The sequence below is a fragment of the Myxine glutinosa genome, chromosome 9 (genome assembly GCF_964187855.1).
Source record: "Myxine glutinosa chromosome 9, kmMyxGlut1.1, whole genome shotgun sequence".
NCBI lineage: Eukaryota > Metazoa > Chordata > Myxini > Myxiniformes > Myxinidae > Myxine > Myxine glutinosa.
Window position 1 is genome coordinate 102472403 of NC_136269.1, and position 20776 is coordinate 102493178.

The 20776-nt window shown below is 49.8% G+C and overlaps 1 protein-coding gene across 1 annotated transcript in view; it reads left to right on the plus strand.

Moving 5' to 3' along the window:
• The first annotated feature begins 1742 nt into the window (after nt 1-1742).
• The window catches only part of LOC137435166 (intermembrane lipid transfer protein VPS13C), a 169416-nt gene continuing 150382 nt past the window's right edge, over nt 1743-20776 (plus strand). Inside the window, exons 1-3 of the mRNA XM_078785116.1 lie at nt 1743-1786; nt 10236-10348; nt 19916-19959. Of these exons, the coding sequence (XP_078641242.1) occupies nt 10249-10348; nt 19916-19959 (144 nt within the window). The 5' untranslated portion in view covers nt 1743-1786; nt 10236-10248. The remainder of the gene's footprint in view (nt 1787-10235; nt 10349-19915; nt 19960-20776) is intronic.

Below are 20776 nucleotides of genomic sequence, written 5' to 3' on the forward strand. Positions count from 1 at the left end.
GAGGCAGAGTCTGTTCGCCACGTTCGGCACACGTGATAGCTCGCTGCTCTCTGATTGGTTGAATCGTTTTTTGGACATAGCTCGGTAACTACTTCTCCGATTAATATGAAACCTTGAAAAGGCACATCCTCGGGTCCCCAGCAATATACCTGGCAAGTTTAAAGTATATCGGACCCGTGGTTGTCGAGAAACAGCGGTCACAGACATACATACATACATACATACATACATACATACATACATACATACATACATACATACATACACACAGAGATTACTGGAATTATAGATAGATATATATCTCGGCAATTTCCCATATGTGGCGACACGTGAACGAAGCTATGCTCCTCTCTCCACATTATTGTGACGACGTATAAATTAAATATTTCATCGTGACGATTGTCATCAAATGGACGAATTTTTAATATATCTCGGCATTTTCCTGTCTGTTATTTCGGGCGGTGTATGACTGACCATGCCGCGATTTAAACAAAATATATATATATCTCGGCATTTTCCTGGCTGTTATTTCGGGCGGTGTATGACTGACCATGCCGCGATTTAAAAAAAAAAAATCTCAATGGACTTGAAGTTACAGGCCTTTGAGAATTCATTTCGTTCTATAAAGGGCAACTTTCATCGGATTTTCTTCCCCTTTTTTTTCAACCGAGTCTAAAACTATGTTAGCGACTGTGAAAAATGAAATGATATATCGAATTTGATTTGAAATAAAACTGTGTGAGAGAGGAAGACACCATGGGCCTACAAAACAGGCCTCAAAGCTATGCGAGTTAATAAAATGGTGGATATTTGTTTATATGAAGCCTCTCCCACAATGGGTGGAGCTATGGTTCCCAGAATGGGTGGAGCTTTGAGGTTTTGTCTTCTCTGCAAGAACAAGAACAAGAATAACAACAACAACAACAGCAGAGGGCACTCTATTAGCAGCGTCTGAGACGCGGCTAACAAAGTGCCATAACTTTGTCAAAAATGATCGAAACCTCGTGAAGTTCGAACTTGATCTGTAACTTATCATGAGGAAACCATGTACCAAGTTTGAAATCATTAGCATTAAGAGTTTAGAAAAAAAGTCTGGAAAACTATTCTTTGCGTGACGGACTGACGGACTGACGGACTGACGGACGGAAGGACGGAAGGACGGCGTGCAAACCTGTAGTCCCCTCCGGTGTACACCGGTAGGGGACTAATAAGAGAACATATAACAGGTCTACAGAGCGGAGGAAAAAGCGAGCAAAAAACAGGACTACAGGGAGGAGGAAGAAGAGACCATAAACAGGACTACAGGGAGGAGGAAGAATATTACAATTTACAATTCTCATGAGAATAAGGATTTCGTATCTGAGTACTGTAGGGAAGGTCTGCCATATTTTCCTGTACGTACTAATAAAAAAAAGAATTCGTATTGTAGGAGAGGATTAAAGCACGAATTGGTTGAGAAGAAGAGTACGCGAGAAACGTGAAAAGAAGCCGCCTATACGTTTCAGAGAAATAAAAGTACGAAAATTGGGAGGAGGAATACGGATATCAGAAGAAGTAGAAGAAGAAGAAGAAGAAGTCGAAGAGGAAGAAGAATATCGTTGAGATTGGCGGACCCGCTCGGAGCGCGCTTTGTAGCGCAGGAAGTGACGAAGCCATTAGTTTCTTGGAAGTGACGGGTGAAACTGCTTTTTCGGTGCGTTTATACCGTTCACTACGATTATTGGGAGCGAAGGTGTCGCTGCGTCGTGTTATCGCCCGGGTGAAGTTCATTTGGCGCTCACGTGTGGTACGACGTACGGATCGAAACGGGTTCACCTGGCGCGTGGTTTGTCTATTTGTGGAAAATACCGAATGTGTGCAATTCCTCATAACATAATTATATATTCCGGTGACGATGCACCACCAGTTCATGAGATAGCATTTGGTTCTGCATAATATAATTATAATCTAAAGGTGGGAAAGTACGCTGAAGCTTGCTGTCCGCACGTGCAGCACGCTGGAGCTTGCTGTCCGCACGAGCAGCACGCTCAAGCTGGCTGTCCGCACGAGCAGCACGCTCAAGCTGGCTGTCCGCACGAGCACCACGCTCAAGCTGGCTGTCCGCACGAGCAGCACGCTCAAGCTGGCTGTCCGCACGAGCAGCACGCTCAAGCTGGCTGTCCGCACGAGCAGCACGCTCAAGCTGGCTGTCCGCACGAGCAGCACGCTGAAGCTGGCTGTCCGCACGAGCAGCACGCTCAAGCTGGCTGTCCGCACGAGCACCACGCTGAAGCTGGCTGTCCGCACGAGCACCACGCTGAAGCTGGCTGTCCGCACGAGCACCACGCTGAAGCTGGCTGTCCGCACGAGCAGCACGCTGAAGCTGGCTGTCCGCACGAGCAGCACGCTGAAGCTGGCTGTCCGCACGAGCAGCACGCTGAAGCTGGCTGTCCGCACGAGCAGCACGCTGAAGCTGGCTGTCCGCACGAGCAGCACGCTGAAGCTGGCTGTCCGCACGAGCAGCACGCTGAAGCTGGCTGTCCGCACGAGCAGCACGCTGAAGCTGGCTGTCCGCACGAGCAGCACGCTGAAGCTGGCTGTCCGCACTCGCAGCACGCTGAAGCTGGCTGTCCGCACTCGCAGCACGCTGAAGCTGGCTGTCCGCACTCGCAGCACGCTGAAGCTGGCTGTCCGCACTCGCAGCACGCTGAAGCTGGCTGTCCGCACTCGCAGCACGCTGAAGCTGGCTGTCCGCACTCGCAGCACGCTGAAGCTGGCTGTCCGCACTCGCAGCACGCTGAAGCTGGCTGTCCGCACTCGCAGCACGCTGAAGCTGGCTGTCCGCACTCGCAGCACGCTGAAGCTGGCTGTCCGCACTCGCAGCACGCTGAAGCTGGCTGTCCGCACTCGCAGCACGCTGAAGCTGGCTGTCCGCACTCGCAGCACGCTGAAGCTGGCTGTCCGCACTCGCAGCACGCTGAAGCTGGCTGTCCGCACTCGCAGCACGCTGAAGCTGGCTGTCCGCACTCGCAGCACGCTGAAGCTGGCTGTCCGCACTCGTAGCACGCTGAAGCTGGCTGTCCGCACTCGCAGCACGCTGAAGCTGGCTGTCCGCACTCGCAGCACGCTGAAGCTGGCTGTCCGCACGTGCAGCACGCTGAATCTGGCTGTCCGCACGCGCAGCACGCTCAAGCTGGCTATCCGCATGCGCAGCACGCTCAAGCTGGCTGTCCGCACGAGCAGCACGCTCAAGCTGGCTGTCCGCACGCTCAAGCTGGCTGTCCGCACGAGCAGCACGCTGAAGCTGGCTGTCCGCACGAGCAGCACGCTCAAGCTGGCTGTCCGCACGAGCAGCACGCTCAAGCTGGCTGTCCACCCGAGCAGCACGCTGAAGCTGGCTGTCCGCATGAGCAGCACGCTCAAGCTGGCTGTCCGCACGAGCAGCACGCTCAAGCTGGCTGTCCGCACGTGCAGCACGCTCAAGCTGGCTGTCCGCACGAGCAGCACGCTCAAGCTGGCTGTCCGCACGAGCACCACGCTGAAGCTGGCTGTCCGCACGAGCAGCACGCTGAAGCTGGCTGTCCGCACGAGCACCACGCTGAAGCTGGCTGTCCGCACGAGCACCACGCTGAAGCTGGCTGTCCGCACGAGCACCACGCTGAAGCTGGCTGTCCGCACGAGCACCACGCTGAAGCTGGCTGTCCGCACGAGCAGCACGCTGAAGCTGGCTGTCCGCACGAGCAGCACGCTGAAGCTGGCTGTCCGCACGAGCAGCACGCTGAAGCTGGCTGTCCGCACGAGCAGCACGCTGAAGCTGGCTGTCCGCACGAACAGCACGCTGAAGCTGGCTGTCCGCACGAGCAGCACGCTGAAGCTGGCTGTCCTCACGAGCAGCACGCTGAAGCTGGCTGTCCGCACGAGCAGCACGCTGAAGCTGGCTGTCCGCACGAGCAGCGCGCTGAAGCTGGCTGTCCGCACGAGCAGCACGCTGAAGCTGGCTGTCCGCACGAGCAGCACGCTGAAGCTTGCTGTCCGCACGAGCAGCCCGCTGAAGCTGGCTGTCCGCACGAGCAGCACGCTCAAGCTGGCTGTCCGCACGAGCAGCACGCTGAAGCCGGTTGTACAGTATACACAATAACGGGAGTACAGTATACACAATAACGGGAGTACAGTATGCACAATAACGGGAGTACAGTATACACAATAACTAATTAATTATTTTGGAGTACAATGTACACAATAATTAAATTATTTAGGAGTACAGTATATACACAATGGATTCATTATTTAAGAGTACAGTATACGCAATAAGGATTTAATTACAAGAGTATAGTATACACAATAATTAATGCATTATTTTAGGAGTACAGTATACACAATAATGAATGCATTATTTTAGAAGTACAGTGTGAACAAGGATTTAATTATTTAGTACAGTATACACTAATGAATGCATTATTTAGGAGTACAGTATACGCAATGCCGAAGGAAGGAAACGGAATAGATCCTCTTTCAGGGCAATCCTAAGGTGCATATTGAGAGATATCGCTATTTATTAAGTGAATCTTGGGCAAGGTTACACAGCCCACAATTTTGTTTTTTTTCTTTTTAAATTCCCACAGTGCATGTAACGTCTATGTATGGTCCGGATCCTCGGCTAATGCAAGACCAAAAGGCATGCATTGATGTCTGAAGGTCTTTTTGCAAAGTCTACAGAAAACCGATGCTATAAACATTGATGTTTGCAGGAAATACTCGTCAATGTTTTTATTTTCCATCATTTACCCACGTTGCTCGTGTAATGAATATACTTCATTGTGGTTGTGGTGAAGTTAAAAATCTGTGAGCCTCCGAAGATGCCCATGCTTCATTCATTCAAAAATCAAAAGAAGACATTTTGTTTGCTGATGCCTGGAGAATACTTTGGTTATTGGATGCACTGCGGTAAAATAAGGGACTTGTACTTTTCTCAATATGAGGTATCCGCAAGCATTTTGCCATTAAGGCTTCACCTGGATCTCTGATAGATATCTTAAGAACCATTTACAACAAAATACATCGGATGATGGACAGTGGGACTGTGGGAGCTATGCTCGCACGATAAAACCGGACAAAATGAACGACGCCAGGAATGAAGTTTCACTGAGCTATTTATTTTCAGCTCACCCGAAAGAACTCAAAAGCACTGAATCAGCCCATCGAACGGGCGGCAATTTATAAGTAAAGCTCAACACACAAAAGCCACGCCTGAGAGGCGGGGCATGGTATGCAAATAGGTAAGCCAAGTGTTCGCCCGGGAAAGGCAAGTCTGGACACGCCTAGGCGAGTCCGTACAAGTGACCCCTCGCCGGTTGCGTCATCGGCCGGTGCAAGGTAATTGTGTCATGCTTCTGGTAACCGCTACATGCGGCCCCCCCAGAATTAACATGCACCGAGAGTCAGTTTGAGGGGGGTCTTGATGACCTGGCCGAAACGACCCCTGGCGATTCGTGTGGGGGTGGTAGGTGACGTGGCGGTGGATGGTCGGGCGGGGGGCTTGGTTGACGGGGGATGGCCCCGTCGTGGAGTAAGGGCCAACCGTGGAGGTTGGTCGAGGTCCAAATGGGCCGGCTTGAGGCGGTCCACGGAGATGCGGTCTGGCTTGCCGCCGATGTCGATGATGAACGACTTGTCGTCCCTCTTCAAGACCCGGAAAGGTCCATCGTACGGCGGCCGGAGCGGTCCCCAGTGTGCGTCGTGCCGGATAAAAACTTACTCCGCAGTGCGAAGTGCTGGGGGGACGTGGGGTTGAGGGCAGCAGACGTGGGCACGGGGGCAAATCTCCTGGCGGCCTCCTGGAGGACCGAGCGTTGGCGAGCCGCGGACCAGGGGTCGGTGGCGTCAGGGATGAATTCGCCCGGCACGCGCAGTGGCTGGCCGTAGACCAGCTCGGCGGTGGAAGCCTGGAGATCCTCTTTAGGGGCCGTTCGGAGGCCCAATAGGACCCACGGGAGCCTGTCGGCCCAACTGTCGTCCTGGAGGCTGGCCCTGAGAGCGGCCTTCATCGAGCGGTGGAACCGCTCGCACAAGCCGTTGGCTTAGGGGTGGTAGGCCGTGGTGCGGTGTAGCTTGACCCCCAAGGCCTGGCCGACCGCGCCCCAAAGCTCGGAGGCGAATTGCGGGCCTCTGTCGGAGGAGATGTCGGAGGGCGCGCCGAAACGGGCAATGCAGGTGCCAATGAAGGCCTGCGCCACGTCGGCGGATGTTGTTGATGCCAGTGGTATGGCCACCGGCCACCTGGTGGTCCTGTCCACCATCGTGAGGAGGTGGGTGAAGCCCCGCGAGGAGGGAAGGGGTCCCACCAGGTCCACATTGACGTGGTCGAAGCGCCGTGCGGGCACGTCGAATGGTGCCAACGGGGCCTGGGTGTGCTGGTGGACCTTCGCGCACTGGCAGGCGACACAGGCGTTGGCCCAGTCGCGGACGTCCTTACGGAGCCCGTGCCAGACGAACTTTGCTGCCACGAGCTTCTGTGATGCTTTCCGGCCCGAGTGGGAAAGGCCGTGGAGGGCGTCAAAAATGTGCCGCTGCCATCCGGTGGGAACGATGGAGCGAGGTTGGCCCAGGGAAACGTCGCACAGGAGAACCGTGCCTGTGTCCTCGAAGGGGACGTTGGCCAACCACAGGCCTGTGTCCGCTGTCCGGAGGGCTTGCACCGTGGGGTCGGCGGTCTGGTCGGCCGCCATGCGGGCGAAGTCCACACCCAGGTGGACAGCGTTCGTGCCGGACCGGGAGAGGCAATCGGCCACAGCGTTGTCCGTGCCGGATGTCCGTCGTAAATTCGGACACGGCGGAGAGGTGGTGCTGCTGGCGGGCCAACCACGGCTCCGTAACCTTGGCCATGGCGAAGACCAGGGGTTTGTGGTCCACAAATGCCGTGAACAGGCGGCCCTCTAAAAGATGGCGGAAGTGGCGAACGGCCAGGTAAAGGCCGAGGAGCTCGCGGTCGAAAGCGCTATATTTGCGCTCGTTAGGGCGAAGCTGCCGGCTGAAGAAGGCCAGCGGTTGCCAAGCCCCGTTCACCCACTGTTCATGCACGGTGCCCACCGCGTAGTCGGAAGCGTCCGTGGTGAGGGCGATGGGTGCGTCGAGCGCCGGGTGCGCCAGCATGGTCACGTTGGCGAGGGCCAGCTTAGTGCCCGTGAATGCCGTGTCCATCTCTGTGGTCCAGGCGACGTCCTGCTTGGCCGGCTTGCCCTGGAGGGCTTCGTACAGGGGGCGCATGAGTTGGGCGGCACGAGGCACGAACCGGTGGTAGAAATTTACCATCCCCAAAAATTCCTGTAGGGCCTTGATGGAGCGGGGGCGCGGGAAACTTGTGACTGCCTCCACCTTGGTAGGCAGCGGGACGGCCCCACGCTTCGCGATGCGGTGCCCCAGGAAGTCGACGGCCGTTACGCCAAACTGGCATTTCGCCGGGTTGATGATGAGGCCGTGCTGGCCGAGGTGCTCAAAAAGCGTGCGCAGGTGGATGAGGTGCTCCGCCCGGGAAGTGCTGGCGACGAGAATGTCGTCCAAGTAGACGAAAAGGAAGGTGAGGTCGCGCAGGACGCTGTGCATCAGCCGCTGGAAGGCCTGGGCCACGTTCTTAAGGCCGAACGGCATGCGAAGGAACTCGAAAAGGCCAAAAGGTGTAATTACTGCCGTCTTCGGCACGTCGGCCAGCCGGACGGGTACCTGGTGGTAGCCCCGAATGAGGTCGACCTTGGAAAAGATCACCCGCCCCGCCAAACGGGCGGAAAGGTCCTGTATGTGTGGTATTGGGTACCGGTCGGGGGTGGTGGCGTCGTTGAGGTGGCGGTAATCGCCGCATGGTCCCCATCCGCCACCCGGTTTGGGCACGATGTGCAGGGGCGAGGCCCACGCGCTATTCGAGTGCCGCACAATGCCCAATCGCTCCAGCGCGTCGAATTCCGCCTTCGCCACGGCGAGTTTGGCCGGGTCGAGGCGGCGAGCCCTGGCGTAGACCGGTGGACCTGTGGTCGGGATGTGGTGTTCGACGCCGTGCTTGACTGCGACGGCCGAAAACGTCGGCTGCGTGAGAGCGGGAAACTCGGCGAGTAGGCAGGTGAAATCGTCCACGGCCGGGAGCGCACAGGCTAGCTTGGTCGGAGCGGAGCCGCTCAATGAGCAAGCGAGCGAGGTGAAGGTCCCCGCGTTGATGAGCCGACGCCGTTTGACGTCGACCAAAAGCCCATGCGCGCAAAGAAAATCTGCACCCAGCAAGGCCATGGGCACGTTCGCCGTGATGAAGTCCCACCTGAAGCGCTGGCCCCCGAAGCAGAATGCGACGCTGCGCGAACCGAAGGTGCGGATGGAGGAGCTGTTTGCGGCGACCAAGGCGGGGCCGCAAAGCGCGGCCTGTTTGTCCTGCACCAAGGCGGGTATCACGCTCAGCTGAGCGCCGGTGTCGCACAAAAATCGCCGCCCGGATGCTGTGTCCGTGATAAACAGAAGGCTGCCTGAATGGCCGACGCTAATGGCAGGTGGCGAGCGCTAGCCTGGTAGTTTCCCGACCTGCCGAAAGTGCACGGTGGGCGGCACGTTCTGGCCTTCTGCCCGAACCTGGCGTGGTAATAGCACATGGTCCGCTCTGGTGGAGGCTCCGGCGGTAGCGTCGGGTTCGGTCGACGGGGCGTCGCAGCGGCCGCTGCCGCCAGTGGCGCTGACTCGGCCGGTGGTGGCGCCGGTCGTGGCGCGGGCGTTGCCTCGGTCGGTCCAGGGTTCCAGGCGGCCGCTCTGACGTGTCGCCTGGCCGAGAAAAATTTATCGGCCTACTTGGCCAGGGCGCGAGGGTCTGTGATGGGCGAGTTAGCCAAAGCTAACCGTACCTGCCCGGGTAGCTGCCGGAGGAACAGCTCACGGAAGAGGAAATCCGGGCTGTGGTCACCGAGTAGAGCCAGCATGTGGTCCATGCGCTCGGATGGATGGGCCTCACCCAGCTCCGGGAGGTCGAGTAGTTGTCGCGCGCGTTCGGTCTCCATGAGTCCAAACGCACCGAGGAGTAGGCCTTTGAGCGCGCCGTATTTGTCGGCGTTCGGCGGGTTCTGTAGGAAGCTCAGGACCCGGGCCGCGGTGGAGGCGTTGAGCGCGGAGACCACATTGTGGTAGCGCGTTGTGTCCTCCGTAATGTTCCGCAGGGCGAATTGAGAACCCGCTTGGGCGAACCAAACGGCCGCGTACGATTCCCAAAAGCCCGGGAGCTTCAAAGCTACAGATGACTCCATCGCCGTGTTCTTGAAAAGGGGTCACCAATTGTGGGAGCTATGCTCGCACGATAAAACCGGACAAAATGAACGACGCCAGGAATGAAGTTTCACTGAGCTATTTATTTCCAGCTCACTCGAAAGAACTCTAAAGCACTGAATCAGCCCATCGAACGGGCGGCAATTTATAAGTAAAGCTCAACACACAAAAGCCACGCCTCTCAGGCGGGGCATGGTATGCAAATAGGTAAGCCAAGTGTTCGCCCGGGAAAGGCAAGTCTGGACACGCCCGGGCGAGTCCGGACAAGTGACCGCTCGCCTGTTGCGTCATCGGCCGGTGCAAGGTAATCGTGTCATGCTTCCGGTAACCGCTACAGGACGACAAAACAAAATGGACAACAAAATACAGAGGACAATATGACAACACAGTAATGGTGCTATTGTTGTTACTTTTGTTTATAAAGACTGAGATGGATCTCTAAAATAAGACTATGCTTGCTAAATATGAAATGAATGAATGATCGTTTGAAGGCCATTTTCCCCGCTAGAGCGGGGGTTAGCCTTGCGGGCCCCATGACAATCATGGTTCCCTGTTTGAGGCAATGTTTTTATGGCCGGATGCTCTTCCTGATGCGAACCCTTGGTCATGCTCTTAGGATGCGCAGGGATACAGTGTACCTATTCTAAATCGGGGTACATACCGTGATCATTCATCCCAGCAAGCTGGTACTCAATTTGCCGACCTCGGAGGGATGACAGGCTGAGTCAAACCCCCTGGCGTTAATTCAGCGATCGACCGGGATTCGAACCCAGGATCCTAGGATCCCAAGCCGGCACCCTAACCGCTAAGCCAACACCAGGCTAACAAGGTTTAAATCTCAACGAGATTGGTCGCAACACATAATTGTGATTATTTTGTGATTGTGATTTAAACACACAACTTTAAATTTGTGATTGCTTATTTGTAATGTAGCATGTTCTCATGAAATGTTTTCTGTATGGGATGCACAGGGGGGTTGGTAATATGGTGCTGGAATCTCTTGTTGTGGACTTGTTGAATCGATTCCTGGGAGATTATGTCGTTAATCTGGACCGTTCCCAGCTCCGCCTTGGTATATGGGGAGGTAAGGCATTTAACCATTCTCAACACCTCCATAAACATGATTCTGTTGAGACCATTTGCCCCCACCAAAGTAAATCTCATGTCTGTTGATTTGTCTCTTATTTGTTTGTCTTAAAAGTAGCACATGTTCAAGTTCACTTCCGTGAAGCTCCCAATATGCAGGATCACTCCTCACCTCCACTCATTTCTTACTCTTTTCCCCCACCCTCTGCCTGTGGAACCAACTTCCACATTCTGTTCAATCTCATCCTTCCCACCAGGTTTTCAAGACGGCTGTTCACCACCAGTTTCAGATCACCCCCAATCCAAAACCATGATCTTTTCTACCCCCTTTAATTCCCACACCCCTCTTTACAAATTTCCAGTTTTTTCCTTCCTGAGAGTTTGCTTCTGTAACCACCTTGTCCACCCTACACGTCCTCCCCGACCCTCATTCCTCACACATCCCTTATTTGTCCAAGTCTCTCTCTACTTTGGCCCTTGGTACTGCTGTTGGTGTTTCCCTCCTCGTTATATTGTTCCTTTTGTTCTGTTGCATCCTGATCCATTGTGTTCTTCCATTTACATGAGCCTTGACTTTGTATATTATAGAAAAATAGTTCCTCCATTGGCCTGAAATGTTGTCTATAGTTTTTTTTATATTTATTTATTGGTTCACAAGTTATCAAGTGACCACTATATTCGTCATGTGTGTGTGTCTGTCTGTATGTGTGTGTCTGTGTGTCTGTCTGTCCGCAGCATAACTACCCGATGATATCATCCGATCTTGATGAAACTTGGGTGGGAGGGTGATATCATGATCTAGTTGTCCTGCCTCGAGTGGGCGTATTGCGCTCATTGTGGGCGGAGCCACGCCCGAAAAAGATGTCTTTTTAGGGGGTAATCGAGTTCAAGCTACATCTTCTCCGAGGGGTTTGGTGGAATCTGACAGGGGTTTCGATATTTGGTTAGGCCAATGCCATGTGTCTCGTCCCACGGAGCTCGATGTTTCATTTTTTTTTTTTTTTTTTTTTTCTTCCCCATTTCATTTTTCACCGAATTTTCGGTATTGTGTAGCTAACTAACCTCATAACTGATGAGTGATTATACATTTATTTTCTATCATTTCAAGGTCAGTAACCTTCGTTTTGACATTTCCAGGCCTGGCCTGTTTTGGTTTTAGTCCGTCCTTTGTCATTGAATACCGCTCGCTCGTGAACCATCGTCGTCTCCTGACTTGTATATCGAAGATCGAAATCAAAGATTTTTCAAGTACTGTATATTGGTCGGTTGCATTTGTTGTTCTGTCTGTCTGTTTGTCTGTTTGTCTGTCACTGGCCTACAGGTCACAATTCTAAACCGATCGTCACGAGACTTCACCAAGTTGTAGAGATCGTCACAATTGAGAAACCTATTTATTTTGAGGTCAAAGGTCAAAGGTCATCTGGAGGTCAAATTTATAAACTCGCCATTTTAAATCCGATTGACTTGAAAATTGAACAGCATTTGTATATCGAGTCACTAAATTGGGAAACCAACTTTTTGAGGTCAAAAGGTCAAAGGTTAACTCGAGGTCAAATTTCCAAAATGGTCTTCCGGGTTCGGTTGCGAGAGTACGCTGGCGTTGCATATTCGCCGCTTCTCCGACTGGATGGATGTACAGGGTCTGCTTCTACTTTTCTGACCTGACATCTCACACCTGTCCTGCCTTTTCACACCCGCACGTGCCGCGTGTTCTCCGGCTGGATAACGGAATCTGCTTTTGATGGTACGGAATACGGAATCGAAAGGCCCGCTCCCGTTGTTTGTGGCCGTGGCCTTGTTTGCCGGTGGCCGTGTGGTCTTGGTGGCCTTGTGGCCTTGTTTGCCGCTGTGGTCTTGATTAGCGGCTGCAGTCGTTTGCCGCTGCGTTTGCCGCTGCGTGTGCCGCTTTGCCTCCTCGACCTTGGCCTCGTACTCGTCCCTTCGCTCCTGCCTGGCATGGCTCTGAAGTACTCCGCCGCAAGGCTCCTTCTGCTCAATACCCGCTCCACCCCATCATGCATCTCTGCCATCAAATCAAATGGACTCCTCCGACGACCCAGGTACATTCACCGTGGCTCCGGTCGCAAGTTTGTTTATTTGCAATCAGGTCACTCCATCCCCGTCCTCTGGTCGGCTCAGCGCACTCTCACTCTTCGTCCCAGCGCACCTGGTCACAGCAACCCACACGATCGCACCTCCTGCCTACGAACCCTGGCTAAATCACCTGAATTCATCCCTGCTGTTCAAAACAACATCAAGCTCACCCTGTTCAACACCCGGTCCCTCAACAATAAATGCCTCATCCTGAACGAATACATCCTGGATAACAAACTGGACTTTCTCTGTCTCACCGAAACCTGGCAACAACCTCTGGACTACTACACACTCAACCTCACCACACCCAATGGATATTCCTACGTCAATAAACCACGCTTGGAGGGCCGAGGTGGTGGAATTGCCGTTATCCACCGTCAAGACATCAAGACCAACCTCATCTCCATCTCATCTGCTCCATCATTTGAACACCTGGCTTTAAAACTCTCTGGTCACACGCAGTCAGTCATGGCTGTCGTCTACCGCCCTCCCAAACCACACCCATCATTCCTGTCTGACTTCTCCTACTTTCTGACCCAGCTATGTTCCCTCTCCCCCTCAATCCTCCTCCTTGGTGATTTCAATATCCACATGGACTCCACTGACTCCACAATAACCACTGACTTCACTGATTTACTCACCTGCTTTAACCTCACTCAACATGTCGACTTTCCTACCCATATCCGTGGTCACATTTTGGACCTTGTCTGCTCCACTGGATTAAATTTGCACCATCTCTATGGCTCCGACCTCACCCTCTCTGACCACTTAGCCATCACTCTGACCATCAACATCCCCGCCCCAACACCAAGGCATTATCGCACAATCAACTTCCCTAAGCTAAACGCTCTTTCACCTACCTCATTCTCATCCACCCTCTCTGAAAAAATGTCCACTTCTCCCTTCATTGACCTCCACACCCCTTCCGACCTCACTGACTACTACAACCACACTCTCTCCTCCTGCCTTGACCAGCTTGCGCCTGTAAAAACCAAAACAGTTTCTTTCACCCATTCTGCTCCCTGGTTTACCCCTGAACTCCACCTGATGAAAACTCGTGCTCGCCAACTTGAAAGACTCCGCAATAAAACGGGTCTCACAGTTCACTCCCAAGCCTACAAGGACCACATACAACACTACAAAGATGCCCTCTCCCGCGCCCGCTCTGCCTACTACTCTCAAATTATCCACTCTGGCTCCGGAAACCCAAAAGCACTCTTCTCGACAATAAACAAACTCCTCCGCCCCCTGAACACCACCACCCAGTCATTCACAGTAGACAACTGCATCTCCTTCCTCTTTCTTCCAACGCAAAATTGACAACATCTACAACAGCTTGACCACCGCCGCACCCGCTCCCCCTCCAACCACCTGCCCCCCCTTGTCCTGCCATCCCCTGTCTCGGTTCTCCCCAATCTCTCCTACTGACCTCTCTGAACTCCTCATAGGAATGAAAACTGCCACCTGCACTCTTGACCCCATCCCCTCCAGCTTTGTCAAAGCCTCCCTCCCTGCTCTCTCTCCACTTATCATTGCAACAATAAACTCCTCCCTGTCTACAGGCATCGTCCCACCTTCCCTCAAAATTGCTGCTGTTACCCCCATTCTAAAAAAACCTGGTCTAAACCCTGACACCCTAAACAACTTCAGACCCATCTCCAACCTACCCTTTCTGTCAAAAGTTTTGGAACGCGCTGTAGCCACTCAACTCAAACATCATCTCTCTGCCAATAACCTGTATGAAACATTCCAATCCGGATTCCGCTCCAACCACAGTACTGAAACTGCTCTCCTCAAAATCACCAACGACCTTCTCCTCTCCTCTGACGCTGGCAACCTCAACATTCTCGTCCTCCTCGACCTCAGCGCTGCCTTTGACACCATCGATCACACTATCCTCCTCACCCGACTTGAATCCACCTTTAACGTTACCGGCACTGCCCTCTCTTGGATTAAATCATACCTCTCTGACAGATGCCAGTTCATCTCCATCAATAACTGCAAATCCCCCACTGCTCCCCTCCCCCAAGGTGTCCCCCAAGGTTCAGTTCTTGGCCCCCTCCTCTTCATCCTTTACCTGTCCCCGCTCGGTCACTTAATCCGCCGTCATGGTCTCCAATTCCACTGCTTCGCCGATGACATCCAGCTTTTCATCTCCACCAAGTCCGTCTCCACCGACACCCACTCTATCCTGACAAACTGCATCACTGAAATAAAATCCTGGCTTCAAATCAACTTCCTCAAGCTTAACTGTGATAAATCTGAAATAATCATCATTGGCCCAAAAACGCTCACAAAATCCACCCATAACTTTGCCCTCAACATCGACGGTATCCCAGTATCCACCTCCCCTCACATCCGGAATCTTGGCGTCATCTTTGACCAAACCCTTTCCTTCGACAAATACACTAAACAGATCACAAAGTCAGCCTTCTTTCACCTGAAAAACATTGCCCGTCTCCGCTCATCCCTCTCCTCCACGGCTGCAGAAACCCTCATCCACGCCTTCATCACCTCCCGTCTGGACTACTGCAATAGCCTCCTCTATGGTTCACCCTCAAAAATCACCAATAAACTCCAATACATTCAGAACTCCGCTGCCCGTCTACTCACTCATTCCCGGACCCGTGACCACATCACCCCCGTCCTTTACAAGCTTCACTGGCTCCCCATCCCCCAGAGAATCCAGTACAAAATCCTCCTCTTGACATACAAAGCCCTCCATAACCTGGCCCCATCCTACCTGGCTGACCTCCTCTCCAGACACACTCCCACCCGCAACCTCCGCTCTGCTGGTACCAACCTCCTGACCCCCTCCATCCGGACCAAATTCAGATCCTGGGGGGACAGGGCCTTCTCCATCGCTGCTCCCACCCTCTGGAACTCACTACCTCACACCATCAGAGACTCCTCCTCACTCACCACATTCAAAACATCACTAAAGACCCACCTGTTCAACGCTGCATTCAACATTCAACCCACAGCATTTAACCCCTGACTATCTCTTCTCCTTCTCCCTCCTTTTGCTTTAAATATTTCCCTATTGATTCTTGTCTTTTTGCAATTGTTGTTTTCATGTATTGTTATGCATTATGTTTGCCACTCTGTCAAAGCGCCTTTGGGCTTCTGGAAAAGCGCTATACAAAATAAATGAATTATTATTATTATTATTATCAATTTTCATCTGAAAAACCATCAATTTTCATCCCATTGATTTGGAAATTGAACAGCATTTGCACATTGTCATTAATTTGGGAAACTAACTATTTTGAGGTCAAAAGGTCAAAGGTCAACTCAAGGTCAAACTTCCAAAATCATCAATTTTCATCTGAAAAACAATCAATTTTCATCCGATTGACTTGAAAATTAAACGGCATTTGCATAGCGCCTCACTGAATTGGGAAACCAACTATTTTTGAGGTGAAAATATCAACTCAAGGTGAAACTTCTAAAATCATCAATTTTTATTTTAAAAATCGTCACTTTTCAACCTATTAACCCGAGCTTTGATCGAGATCGTAAATGTAAATCTGGATCAAATGGATAATCTGATGGGTCAATGGCATCCTTTTTGGGGGGAGAGGGGTGGATTTAGCAAGTATCGTGCTCTGCATGACGTCTTCTTGTTTAAATATATCCTTTCTCAATTAAAGTAAGACCAATTTAAGACCTTTATGTCCTGAGGTGACACGGTGAGAGAGAAAGGAAGACATGAATACAGCTAAATTATCAAGTTTATATGCTGGTATCGAAGAACAGGAAAGAGGAAAAAGGGACAATGAATACATTTAAGTATGGGGAAGGAAAACCAGGACAAGACTAAGACCTATCTGCTCGAGCACAGGTAAAGTTGCAGGTGACAGCAGAGACCAAAGTCTCAGCAGATATCATCAAGCTTGGAGGTAGAATTTTTGGGAGACTATGAAGTAGCGTTTGGCAGCAAACTTTAATTGAAAGGGCGAAGAATATTGCACAACAGACTTGCGAAGATTGTTTCGCATACAAAAGAAGTCTTCAGTCTCAGAATTGTGCTCTCGTGGGAAATTGTGTTCACTTTGTGTTTGCAGTAGATTCTATACCATTTTTCCCAAGGAATCTGATGGGGCCAACCGATTTTTGATAAAAGGTGCCAAACATGCCCAATCACTCACGCCCACCCCTCTCCGTTTCATTGCAATGAAAATTGCAATATTTGGTTTAATATTGGCTGATTTGAGACTATTAAGTGACCACATTTTGTTATAATGCATGTCTAGTTTGAAAAAGACAATTGTTGAAATCCAAAATGGCTGCAAAATGGTGAGATTTGCAATACCATATTTAACCTGGATGGTAAAATCAACATTAAATCCTTTTTTATATTTCATTCTGCATATTTTTATATTTTAGTGTAACAAATGTCTTATTTGAGTTGCAAAATTGAATTGACATTTCAAATTTTTCATTTAACATTTCATTCCTTGGAAAAAATTGGTCAAGAATCGACTGCAAATATAAAGTGAACACCATTCCCTGAGAGGGCAATTCTGAGACTACGACTAAAGAGGGAGATAAGGTTTGTTGAAGACTATTGGAGGGTAACAAAGCAATGGGTATCTGGTAGAGCATGTGTGTCTTGGAGTGGTAGGAATTGAACAGATCAGTGTGAAGGCAGGTGAAGAAAGACCACAATGGAGTTTGTAAAAGTGTACAATGCCATTAAAGTGGTTGTGATGAGTAAGAAGCAGACCATAAGACTCTTCCTCCTATTGCAAGATGCCATTGACACTGAGCGTCGAGGGGGCTTGTCTATATGGTAGTCAGGTTCACTATGTTTTTTCGTTCAAAATTTTGGTAGATTAGCAAAACTATACATTTCTGGAATACTCAGAGCATGAGGAATCCAAAAATTAATGTTTGCATTTGCATAGACACCTTTGCGAAAATGACCCTCGGGACAGTGATGAAGATCTGTAAAAGCATATTCCTGAACGGTGTAGACCTAGTAGATCCTGTGTATAGGACTTATAGTTCAATCTGATACTAACAAGGCTGCTTTCTTGCTTTATAAACCCATACCTATAACTTCAAAGGACTTGCAATATCATGTATTATGTAATACAGTTATATCACAAATATAAAGACAATGGTTTTCAATTACCTTTGTTTGTTGCTTTTCTATAATCCTGAGCACTATTTTGAGGCCTTTATTGGATTCCTTAACCCAGAAAACATAGGATTAGCATATTTAATTAAGTTTCTAGGTTGACTAGAAGCCGAGATAGCGCAAAATATGTATTTTATGGTGGCCATTTTGAAAATCCAAAATGGCGGCCATGCAGGTGTCTGTGCAAATGCCAACATTGATTTTCGGATTCTCCATGCTCTGATGATTCCAAAAATGTACAGGTTTGCTAATCTCCCAAAATTTTGAACGAAATTATATTTGTTAACATAGTGAACCTGACTCTTCATCACTGTCCTGAGTGTCATTTTCGCAAAGGTGTCTACGCAAATGTAAACATTAATTTTTGGATTCCTCATGCTCTGAGTATTCCAGAAATGTATAGTTTTGCTAATCTACCAAAATTTTGAACGAAATTATATTTGTTAACATAGTGAACCTGACTATGGCTTCAAGAGCAATAACATTGGAAGCAACAGCACCAGTCCAGATCGAGGAGCCCTATTTCATGACTGGATGAAAGCCTTGTTGTACATAATTGTAAGTGAAGGTCAGCAGAGGAAGGACTTGGCACTGTAGATGATTCCAAGGCTGGGGTATTTTAAACATTTTTTCAGGGCATTCTGTAGCATGCTCAAGAAAGTTTATCGCTGATGTTTAGGCCCAGGTGCTCTAAAGAGTAGTTCTCCCAAAGGCCGTCCAGAGAAATAAATTTGGCCATTTGCCAGCCAGTTCTTATGGGTGGACACAGTGAAAAGTGTGGGTCTCTCCTGCATTAAAAGACGTGTTGCAGGTAGATGAGACGTTGCTTGTTTTCTCTTTCGCGAAGATAGATGCTGCCGCAGCCAGCCTACCTGGCAGTGTGTTGAGGAACCATCCTACACAGAGTAGAGCCATCTGCAGAGTGATATAATAGATTTTCTTATAACACCATGCAAAGCAATCTGCCACTTGCTAGTTTGCAGGAAGTTCGATAACCAGTCCAGGAGGCAACATTAGATATCATTAGCTGAAAGGCACTGCAGTAATCTGCAAGTAAGAGGGTTAGGTTATGTAGGCTTAAAGGGGTTGGAAAAGATTGCAAGTAGGGATGATGGTGGGATGATGGTGGGATGAGGATTAGGAGGAGGATGAGGATTAGGAGGAGGAGGAGGAGGAGGATGATGAGGAGGAGGAGGATCGTCTTGAGATTGCAGTACTGCTGATTGCAGTACTGCTGAAGGCTGTACTGCCTTCTTTTAAGCCCTGGAGAGAAGAGTATTATTGAACTGACTCAGTAATTACAGTTGCATAGACTGATGAAAAAGAGGCCCAGTCAGCCTGGATTTTGAGAATTTAACCATGCGGGAGTTCCTGGAGCAGCTGTAGCATGTTGAAGGGCTGCTGCTCTCTATTTATTTATTTATTTATTTTATTTTGTCAGAGGGCGCTAGACTGTTGGAGAAGTGGTGAAAAGAGGCCACTGATCTCTCTGTGATGTGGTTGTAACAGGCCTTGTGCTTTAGCTTAATCGCTGGAGATGCCAATAATTAAATTTGTGACGTGAATAAAAACCTTTTAATAGTTAGGTAAAATAAGATGTCTGGGAAGTTTGATGAATCAACCTTTGGGTCCCCAATGTCTGTATAATTTATACTACTGAGATTTGCTTAATCCACTATCATTCCTAATAGTATGTTTTGCCAATTTCTAGAAAAACATGGGGTAGCTACTGGATTTGAAGGAATTATTTGATAGCTTTAGCTTGTGTTCATCTCTAAACTCCAATCAGTCTGCACAGTCTATAGGCATGTGCAATAGACGTCACTTTAGCTGTGAGAATGAGGCTGCATAATCTGTTGCTTCGTCATGGAGCTTTTTATCAGAACCAGATAGTTCACGACCTCTGGATATTCAATCATGGGCCCCAACTTCACATTGTCTGCCAAATCGAGCTTCTTCAAGCAATACGGATCTATGCTACCAGAGACCTATTTTTTCGCGGTATCTGTGTCTTGCATACTGGGGTATGTCGTCAAAGTACTTGGAAAATGACTTTTTTTTTGCCAAGGTGACTTAGCTATCACATAATTTGTCTCCCTTAATGGCTGAATGTTTTGTATCTGAGTGGCATGACGTTGCATACATGCTACCTCTTATTGTACATGAATCTCATTGATATTAATCACTTAATTTCGCCTTGCTTCACTTCCATGCATATTTATTTCGTACTTTTTAATTTTGAATGTCTTGAACCTATGATTACAGAGTTTGAACGCAATAATTTCAAGTTTTATGTTCACTTTCAACATTGTGATGCATTTCTAGGTGATGTGGTTTTGGAAAACCTGGAGATAAAAGAGAGTGCTCTGGTAAGGATGGCTGAAGAGTGGAGTTTATTGAGCAAGAGTACCTGTTTATGCACATTGGTTGCTTCACCAAGGTCTTTGCATTTACCAACTTGGAACCTGCGCTAGGTTGTTGAGCCACAGATGTGCCAGATTTCTGTCAATTATTGGATGCTTATATACTATATAGCTTCAAACTTGAGTGTTGTTTGTTGTCAGGTGATTATATGCCTGTAGCAGATAGCAACCGAGGCGGTTTTTTTTTTTTTTTTTACAGTTGTTTCAAATGAAATGAAATGTGAATTTATTTTGTTTGCATCCTCTCTTTTGTTTGCATGTGTACGGTTATGTTTGCACATGTACATTTGTGTAATTATTAGCAGGTACTCCCTTCAAGGACTGATGGTATAGTATGGGATTCGATAGAACAGGAGGGCTTTTGAGCAATCCCATGACAGTTTGGCTTGAAGCTAACTCTGAGGGCCTTTCACTCACTCACCGCAGGCAGGTTGGTGGCCTTTCTGTCTTCTACCGACTCCTCTCTGGCCTTGCTCCCCCAGCTCTGTGCTCTGTCCCCCAAATATTCCTACAGGTTGCACAAGATCTGCCAGCAACCCTCTTCTGGTGAAATTGGCAAAATAAAGACTCTCTGCTCACCTTCACTTTCATTCCTCTTTTCTCCCGCCTCTGGAACAAACTCCCTCACTCTCTTCAATCCCACTCATCCCTCCAGGTCTTTAAAACAGCTGTTCACCCCCATCTCCTATCTTCCCCCATCCAAAACCTTGATCTTTTCTACCCCTGTTAATTCACCCCAGATCCATTTTTCTGAAATACCGAC